At 60.9% G+C, this 9,519-nt stretch overlaps 1 protein-coding gene across 7 annotated transcripts in view; it reads left to right on the top strand.

Moving 5' to 3' along the window:
* The window catches only part of RARA (retinoic acid receptor alpha), a 45,774-nt gene that overhangs the window by 26,160 nt on the left and 10,095 nt on the right, over positions 1 to 9,519 (top strand). Inside the window, exon 1 of one of the 7 annotated variants that reach the window (XM_040640665.1) lies at positions 1,627 to 2,195. The exons of 3 other annotated variants lie outside the window; for them this stretch is intronic. Coding sequence is in view for 2 of the 4 variants with exons in the window: in XM_040640662.1 (XP_040496596.1) it covers positions 5,725 to 5,893 (169 nt within the window). In the remaining 2 variants the exon portion in view is untranslated. Of the gene's footprint in view, positions 1 to 1,626; positions 2,196 to 4,558; positions 4,578 to 5,356; positions 5,898 to 9,519 lie in introns of those variants that run through there. 3 more of the 7 variants (XM_040640667.1, XM_040640662.1, XM_040640664.1) reach the window with 3 other exon arrangements.

The following is a 9,519-nucleotide window of genomic DNA, read 5'->3' as shown; positions in this document are numbered from 1 at the left end:
CCCACGTCCGCAGAGCCCCTGGGGCTTGATCTCTGACGGCTGGTATTTACCGTGGAGGGTTGGGATTCTGTGTGCATTGTGGGGAGGGTCAGGGTTGTGTGTGTTTTAGGGCTGTGGGGGGTCAAGGCTGAGTGTGTATTGGGAAGGGGGTTAATGGTTTGTATGTATGGGGTGAGAAGGTCAGAGGGTTGAGTGTGTTTTGGGAGAATCAAATCCAGAGGGGGGGGAGGGAGGAGGGGGTGTCAGTTTGTCCATGTGCTGGAGGAGGCCGTGACTTAGGGCACAGTGTCTTTAAGGGGGAGAGGTCTGTGGATTGTGCTGTGTGTTTGCGGAGGTCAGGGTCTTTCTTTCTTATTGCCAGTCTAGGCTGGAGGGGACACCCCCCTGCTTTATGGGTTGCTTACTCCCGGAATTCCACGCGGGCTGGGGAGTAGGCAGGCCTAGTTGGAGTTCGGGCTTTGCCACCTTCTACATAGGATGACCTCTCTGAGCGAGTTTCCTGGTCTGTAAAACAGGGATCTTACCAGAACCTCCCTCAAAGGCTGCGATGAGGCAAGATCACCGACGTAATGCCCTCAGCTCTGCACCTTGCTCGCTGCATCCTTCCTGTCTCATGGTGCGGTACCCCTTCCTACAGTGAAGAGGGACCCAGGCCCCTCCTAGGCAGGAGTGGGAGAGAACGGGATGCTAACATCTGCGGAGCACCTACTCTGTGCCCCGACTTTATCTCTGTTTTACAAACCTTAATCCCTGTGACACTGGGAGAGGGTCATTGTCCCCATTTGCACAGGAGGAGACCGCGCGGTGGAGACGAAGTGGCTGGGTTAAGTGAGGAGTGAAGCCGACCCGTTTTCCACCATCCAGATAGGCGAATGTAGGAGGGTATTGTGGGGGGCACTCCTGGGTTGGGGGAGCTTTGGGGGGGCAGAGCCAGTGTTGAAACCCCCTCGCCCACGGCTGATCAGCCCCTCCTGCCCGAGGACCTCCTACCTTCCCCCAGTAGGGGGCGCTGGGAAGGCAGCCAAGCCACGCCCCCTCCCCTGTGTTTTGGATCCTGAAGGCTGGAGGGAAAGAGTGCTAAGAGGCCTGGGCCAGATCTCTATCCTGTCCTGGAAATTGCGGATACAATCTGTTCACACCCATCCCCACCCCCGAATCGGCCTGCTACAGCCCAGGGGAGTTTGTAGAGCTCGGGAGGCCCCCCTCCCAGACACTGTAGGAACAGAGTGTAAAAGCCACAGTTGTTATTATTTTGTTTCAATTTGTGGGGTGGGGGCAGGGAAGTTGGAAGCAGTCAGTAGAAGAGACAGAGATGGGAGCCCCTTTCTGTCCATATATTGATAGTGTGTCTGCCTGGAGACTGGGGAGACAGAGGAGGGGGTATGCCCCTCCTTTCCTCTCCTCTGGCACTCCCTTCCCTTTAGTCTCTGTCCTCCATCCCTCCCTTCTCTCTACTCTTTCCCTGGACAATAAGAGTGACAGCTCAGGCAGAGAAAAGTATTGCCAGCAGTCCCCTTCCTGGGGTCTAAGATGCAGAGTCAGCCAAAAGACTGTTGGATGGGATTTTGAGTGAAAAGGTGAGGGCCCCTCACCTTTGATCTGGTAGCATCGATAATGCATATGCACTCCCTCGGGCAGGACTCAGGGAAGGAAGCCTGTCCTCTTGGGCTGGCCAGGACCTGAGACATTGGGTCCGCTCCACGCCATGGCCCCTGTGCCCATGAAGATGGACCAGTGCAGGCCAGGACTACCCTTTAGGGGGTAGCATCTGTGGAAAGAGGAAGTGTTTCCCTTCTCCAAATCACTCTGGGGCGGTGCCCACACTACCTCCTTCCTCCTCCTCCCTCCTCCTCCATGGAGTCAGGCACAGCCAGTGGCGCTGGGTCGCCCAGGGTAGACTGGCTAGATCAGTAATAGCGGCCCTCCCCTCCCCATTTTGATTTCTGGGGTTGCCTGGGACCTCACCCTGCCCACAGACGAAGCAAGGCACCACGGGGCCGAAGTCTTAAAAAGGACGGCTGTTCCTGTGCGGCCTTGGGCAGGTCACCCATCCTCTCTGAGTCTGTATCCTCCCCTTTAAAGCAAGACTCTTAATGCGTTCCTGGCTGGATGAGTTGCTCTGAGGCCAGGGTGACCTGCTTGCTGATGAGAGCCTGGGGGATTTTCAAGCACCCTGCAAGAGCGGTGATGACAAGGTGGGTGGAGCCGGGGCATTGTCTTGGGGGATGGCCACCCTCTCCTGGGACCCAATATCTGTCTGGCTCCAGGCCTCCTGATTTCCTGTTTGTCATGCTCTCCAGATGGGGTTGGGGACAGAAGGGGGCTGGCACAAGTGGGGGCCAGTTCAGTTCAGCCCATACCTGCTGAGGGCCTGCTAAACACACAGCCCTTGAGGAGCGTGGGGAATGTGACAAAGGAGCTGCGGAGGAGGACGGGCCCAGGGCTGCAGGCAGCTGCCACTGGACTTCTCCCTCAGCCAACAGAACCTTCCTGCCCCCTCCCTTCTCTCACTGCCCCAGGACACTGCTGTTGCCCAGAACAGGTATCTCCCCTGGACTTCTCCCCGTATGCAGCTCCAGAAACCCTATCCACCCTTTAAGGAACATCCTGAATGCTGCTTCTTCCCAGAAACCTTCACAGCCGTTCCCCCTTCCTCATGACACTCTCGTGCCTTTGAATGCCTGTGGCTCATTTTTTTTTTCTTCCAACACTCATCTCTACCACGAAGTGACTTCTTCCCACCTAGCTCCTGCCGTGAGCTGTAATCATTTGGGAGATCTTTTCCCCAGTTACCAAGTCTTTGATGGTAGGGACAGTCTCAGATCCTTTAGTACCTCGCAGCAGTGAACACAGAGCCTAGCACGTTACTGGTGCCCAGGAGCTAGGTCACTTGGGAGGAGAGATACCAAGGGCTGTGGCAGCAGTCTGCCCTCTTCCCCGGCACTCCTCCACTGCCAAGGCGTGCGTATGTGCCCCACACCCCAGCATTCCCTCTGCAGCCCAGACACACGTGGGTGAGGCCTCACTTGGGAGCCCCACAGCCACCTGCCCACCAGGCCAGTAGACGTCTGTACTTCGCAGTCTTGGGAACTTGGCTCTTGCACAAGCCACACACCAGAGTCCTCTCCACTGCCTCCCCCTGTGCTGCTTGGACCCTTGTGGCAGATGCCAGCCGGTCTCTCCTGCCCTCCTACAAGCCATTCTTCATACAGCTGCTCGAAAGATCTTATACCACTGTAAATCAGGCCTTGCTTCTCCTCTGCTTGGAAGCTTTCTGTGGCTTCTTGCGTTTAGGATAAAATCCAAGTCATTTGAGGCCAGCAATCCCACCTGGTCTGGCGTCGGTCCATCTCTCCAGCCTGGTCTTTTGTCTATTTTCCTCTTGAATTTTAAGCTCCTGCTAACCTTCTGTCAGTACCTTGAATGACCCCCCCCCATCTCTAACCCCAGGACCTTTGCACAGGCTCTTTCTTTTACTGGTACCACATTCCTTCCTGCTTTTTACCTAACTTCTAAACTTCTACTCTTTCTTTAGGTCTCTGCCTTGAGGTCCTCCCTGACTCCTCAACCTGAATTAGGTACCTACATTAATTCTCCTTCAAAGCATACTATAGTTGTTTCATAATACCAATTACCTCAGTTTGCAATTAAATTTATATATATATATATATTTAGGATTATATGCTCAATGGCTGTTGCTCCATAAGGTATGCAAGAACAGGCTTACCAGAGTGGAGGCGCTCAGAAAATACTTTTTCTTGAATCAGCCTGGCATGGTGGGAATATGGGCTTTGGCAGCAGAAAGTTCAAATCCTCACTGTACCGTTTATTAGCAGTGTGAACTTGGGACAACCCACCTAGCTTTGCTGAGACCTCAGTTTCTTTATGTGTAAATAGGAATAATGCCCACTTATCTCTTGGGAGTTGCTTGAGGATTAAATGACAACATAGGTTAAGAACCTGGCTTCTAAAGGAATATCCTTGGGAAGCATGTCAATTCCTATCCCCTTTTAGAGTGGGGGAGCTCTGCTGCAGGGTCAGTGGGAGTAACAGGATACCCTCTCCTCTAGGGACATCCCCCTCCTTTATGGGCCTTCCCAACCTATGCCTTTCTTCCACTGAAACGGGCATCCCGAGGGCTTCCGGGAGGAAGTGGTCTGCTGGAAGGCACCAGCCCCTCCTCTTAGCTCTCCCCGGCCCGGACTGCGCGGTGGGGGGCCGATCCCGGTTCCGCCGCTGGGAGACACCCTGGGCGGGGCTTTGCTCGCCGGAAGCACGCAGAGCTTGGGGAGGAGACCCCCCTCTGCACGCGTTTGTGCCAAAGCGTCCGCGCTGCCGCTTTGGGTTCTGGCGGGCGGCCGGCCGGAGTCACACATGATGTCACAGACAATGACACAAGCCGGGTGTCAAATTCTGACACAGCGCCTGAGATGCACAATGTCACACCCGGGACACCCAGCACGCCGCGTTCGTGGCGCAAACACTTGGCCCCGCGCACCCTGGCCCTTCGCCTCCTGCGGTCACTCTCCGCGTCTCCGGGGGCGCTCGCCGGGCCCGAGCAGGCCGGGGGCCGGCGGGTGAGCCCCGCGGGCGGGCTGGCGAGCGGGTGATGTCACGGGCAGCGGTGGGTGGGTCACCCGGAGGTGAGGCGCCGCCAGGCGAGTTCAGCGAGAGTTCAGCCGCATTGCATTAGGCAAATGAGGCCCGGGCCGGGTGGGGGGTGTGTTGGGGGAGGACACCGGGACCACCTCCTCCTCCCCGCCCCATCACCTCTCCTCCAGCAGCGCTGGGCCGGGGACTGACCAAACTACGGGGAGGCTGGGAGCCGGAACTGGGATGGGGGAGACGCCCGCCCCTCTTCCGTCCCTGCCTCCGCGCGCAGCCCCCACCTCTCCGCGTACCCTGTCTCCGTCCGTCCTCCGCGTACTCCTCCTCTGGCCTTTTCCCCCGTCCTTCCCTCCCCCTTTTCTATCCTCCCCCTTCCCAGACCCCCCACCAACTCGCCCGCCACAGCCCGCGCCTCTCTCTGTCAATTCCCTGCGTTTCGCCAGCCGCAGCCGGACCCGCCGGGCAAGGGTTAAGTCAGGGGCGGTGCCTGGACGGGACGGGGCGGAGGGAAAGGGGGTGGGGCCGCCCGGGAGGGGGCGCGCAGGCTCGGGGCGGGGGGCCGCGGCGCGCACCTCGGAGACCGAGCGTCGGCGGGCCGCCCCGGGCCTGGCGAAGGCGGAGCCACGCGGGGTCCCCACCCCCACCCGGAATCCTCGCCGCGGAGAAGCCCGGCAGCCCCGGCGGGGAGGAGGAAGTGTCCGGCGCCCCCCCGCCCCCCGCTCTCCCCGCCCCGCGCCGATCCCGACCCGGCCGGCGCACTTGGGGAGCCGCAGGAGTCTGCCTCGGACAGCATGCTGCTCGAGACGGGAGCCCCCTCGAGGTGGAGCCGCTGAGTTCCCGGGCCTCGGCCGGGCGTTCCCGGGGGGAGCCGAGGGACCCCCTCCTCCCCCCACACAACTTCCCCGCTGTTCACCTGGGACTGGCGGAGCGGCCGGGCGACTTTGACGCGGGACTTCGGGCGTCGGGCGGCCCCCGGCTCGGGTCGCCAGTCGGGGCTGGGGGGTGGGGGGACGTGCCCCTCGCCCCCAGCTGCTCTCCGCGGATGGCGCCGCCGGCTGAGTGAGGGAGGCGGCGCGCAGGACTTCCCCGCCCGGACCTCTTGTTTTCGCGGGGAAGATGTACGAGAGTGTGGAAGTGGGGGGGCTCACCCCCACCCCCAATCCCTTCCTTGTGGTGGATTTTTATAACCAGAACCGGGCGTGTTTGCTCCCGGAGAAGGGGCTCCCCGCCCCTGGTCCCTACTCCACCCCGCTCCGGACTCCGCTTTGGAATGGCTCAAACCACTGTAGGTACCGACCTCCCCTTTCCCATTGTAGGAGCTGGGGCTGGGGGTGGGCGGTGGAGCTTCCACTCCCACCGGGGATGCGGGCCTGGGGCGTGGTGGGGGTCTTTTCTCTACTCGTCACTTTCCCGTCTCTCTCGCTGAAACTCGGGTGCCCTTGCAGGACAGTTGGGTTCTCCCGAGTAGCCCTGGGCGCTCTTTCTGTTACATCAGGGCTGAGGAACTTTGGGGGTTTCTCCCTGCAGGAAACGTTCATCTGTCCTGCTACTTCGGCCAGGGGGAGTGAAACCCCTTGCCCCCACTTTATATCTTCTTGCTTGGAATCCAGGGCCTTCACAGCAGAGTGGTCCTTTCTCCCACTCTGGAGGGTGGGGTAGAGGCCCTGTCTGTGGGCTTCTCTGCTCTGAGGAGGAGGGGCCTCCTTCCCAGATCCCACCCGTCAAAGCCTGGAGGAGAGCCCCCTCCCGTGCAACAGCTGCCGCCCCCAGCCCTTGCCCTTGTGTCATTAGAGTCGGTGTCAGGGGACTGCTCGATGTCTTTGGTGTTGGCAGTGGGGTGTGGCAGGAAGGGGCAACTGCATCTGACACCCGTCTGCCATCCTAACCAACCCTTACATCTTGGGGAGGGGCACCTGGCCAGAGGAGGGTCATTCTGGCCCTGGACACTTGGCTGGCATCTTCGAGGCTTCTGAGCCACGAATGGGGTGGGGGGAGAGGCTGCTCTGGTGGGAAGAATCTCCCACCTCCTAACCCTAATCTGGTTTGTTCTCTGGGGGATGAGTTTGGTGTTTTGTGGGTCTAGGGCTGCTCTGGAAATGAGGGACACATCCCCTGCCGACCCAGCTGTGTCCTTTTGTTACCCTGTTTACACTTAGGGATAGGGGCTGGCACTGGGTTGTCCCTAAGAGGGACGCTGATGAGAACCCGGGAGTCCTGGCAGCCCGCTCACCTGCCCACTGTCCTCCATCTGGGTTCGGGCTCCTCTGGAAGGGAGGGGCTCTGTGCACCCGAGGGAGCTGTGAGTGCCTGGGGTGCACTCCTGGGCGTGTTCGAACCCAGCTGTGAGGTAGTGTACCTGGGTGGGAGGGAGCCCGCGCTAGGGGGCTGTTGTTACCTGGGTTGGGTTTCTTGCCTTTCCCTCCTGGGGCTCCGCTCTTCCNNNGAGCTTCGCCCTCCCGATCCGCTGCCTCCGTCCTGCCTGCCCTGGAGGAGGGGTGTTATGGGTCGCTGGAGGCCTGGCAGATTGGAGAAGGTTGAAGGGCAACTCCCAGCCCCTTTGCTCTAGGTAGAGGGGGACCTGAAGTGGAGAGACACCCTACCTCCACCCCTCCCAGAGCCACCTCACCCCCAGCCTTTCCTATTGTCCTGTCCCCTGACCTTTGCCTCTGGGGCCCAGTGGCTGGGAGGCTGCAGGCTGCAGACCCAGACCGTGGGAGGGGAGGGGTGTGTGTGTGTGCCTGCTGACTTTAGCCAAAGGGGAGAGGTAAGAGGTGTGACACCAGGACCCATTTTGCCAACTTCCAGACCTGGAGGAAGGGGTTTCATCCCAGTGGGAACATGGGGGCACAGCTGCCATGGTCACTACTGTCAGCACGTTGGCCGCCTTTGCCAGAGGACTGGGGGGAAGCTGGGATCAGAGACCTTGGCCTCCAACCCCATCTCTTCCTTCATTCCATGGGGGCAGCCCAGCTTTCCGGGGCCCCACACTGGTCGGGGGTGGGGAGCAGCATGGGAGTCCAACAGGCCTTGGGTTTGGTGAGGCTGGTGAGGGGGAAGTAGAGGCCTGTTTCCCACACTCTGTCTGGGTTGGGTAAAGCTGGCGGTCTGGGCTCCCTTGCTCCCGGAGTCGCTGTGTAGGTGTGTGTATATGTGATTGGGGTGCCAATGGGCTCAGCCCCAAAACTGTGGGCTGGGAGTGGTGGGTGTGGGAGTTGTTCTGAAGCACAGGAAAGACCTGGAGGCTGCTGGGGGCGGGGGGTGACTTGACCCTGTCTGGTGTACAGGGGTCACCACCACTGCCTTGGGAGGGGCCCCTTGGTGTATGTGCAGGTCCTGTGGTGACAGGAGGCCTCCAGCCACCTGAACCAAAGGTGGGGAGAGACTGCAGGCTGGCCAGGGGAGGAGACCCTTCCAGTCCTGCAGGGCCCTGGGAACCTTGCCGTCTTCCCCAGAGCCCCGTTCAGGGGGCACTGGAGGACAGGGGGTATACAGGATGTGGCTCCCCATCTGTCCCCCACCAGTCTCACCGCTCACGCCTCCACCCGCTCCCAGACGTCCAAGAATGTGAAGCACGTGGATGCCCGTGGTGGGGGGAGGGGGAGAGATGCTTATCGGGGCGCTGGGCTAGGGGGCCTCCTTCCGCCGCTACACCCAGAGCTACCCCACCCTCCCCCCTGGGCTGGGTGTGGGGGGAGGAGGGGCGGTACAGGGGGGACCCCCGCCCCCTCCCCGGCCCTCCCCAGGGGCTGCGAGGGGAGCTGCGGAGGAGCGGGCGCCAGCTGGATTGGGAGGGGAGCCGCTGGCCAGGGGCCCGGCTGATTTCCTGCTGATCTCCTCCAGGAAACCGGCCCCTTGTGCGAGGCTGCGAACGGCTCTGGGGTGTGGGGAATCCGGAGCGCTGTGCCTCCTGCCCCCCGCTCGCCAGAGGGCCAGGGGAGGGGAACCTGGCAGGGCTGGCGGGAGGGGACGCCTGGCTTCCTGGGCTGCTTGCAGCCCTCGGCGGGGCGCTGGGACTCCGAGCTGATGAGGCGTGGTGCTTTGGCAGCCTCCTCCTGCAGGAAGAGGAGAGATTTGTGGGCTGGGGCCTCTCTGGGAGGGAGGTGAGCGGGGAGGGGCTGGGCCCTGACGGTCCTTCCCCCAGAGGTCGGGTGTGCAGAGTTCAGGCTGAGTCCTAACTACTGCGGAGGCCACAGGGGTCCCAGAGTGCCCCGGGCTTCCTGAGGCTGCTGGCTGGAGGCCTGGGGAGGTGGGGACTGGGCCAGGGCTCTGGGTTCAAAGGGCACAGTGCAAAACCTCTGGGCTGTTACCTGGGTGACAGGTGGGCATGTGCTGGGGGTGGGGGTGCAGGGCACACCGGAGCCTCAGAGGCAGCCAGCTGCAGTGGGCGGGGCTGGCAGGAGGCCTCACCAGCCCAGACTGGAGCTCCCACCTCAGCTCATCTCCGCCATCCTGCCAAAAAACAATTTTAAAAAGCACATTCTTTAAGTTCTATAAACACCCTCTGGACTTTGCCTTAGCTCCAAATTTCTACGGGTCTTTGCCCCTTTAGTCCGTCTCTGGCCTCAGAGCTGTCTGTCCTTCGTCCTGGTAATCCTGTGTGTCTCCCCGTGCTGTGCTGTCCGTTTTAGAGGTGGGGCATTGGAGGGGTGGGCCCAGGGCAAAGGGCGGATGGGGAGGGCAGGGGAGGGGGGAGGTCAGTGCCTTCATCCTCTGCTTATTGGAACTGGCTGGGATTCTAGGCCATGGTCCCCCCACACCCCCTTGTCCTTGACCCCCCCCCCACCAGTCTGGATTGTCTATTGTTACTCCTTTTACGTCTTGGAAAAAGTTAGCACAACAAAGGGCTCCTTTGTCGCTCACCCCTCTGCCTCCTGGCCTCACCCAGGCCCCCCAACCCCGCGCCCCCCCCCC

The sequence above is a fragment of the Ursus maritimus genome, unplaced genomic scaffold (genome assembly GCF_017311325.1).
Source record: "Ursus maritimus isolate PB19 unplaced genomic scaffold, ASM1731132v1 scaffold_24, whole genome shotgun sequence".
Classification (NCBI taxonomy): Eukaryota; Metazoa; Chordata; class Mammalia; order Carnivora; family Ursidae; genus Ursus; species Ursus maritimus.
Note: the sequence above shows the minus strand (reverse complement) of the source record. Positions and strands in the feature narration are given on the sequence as shown.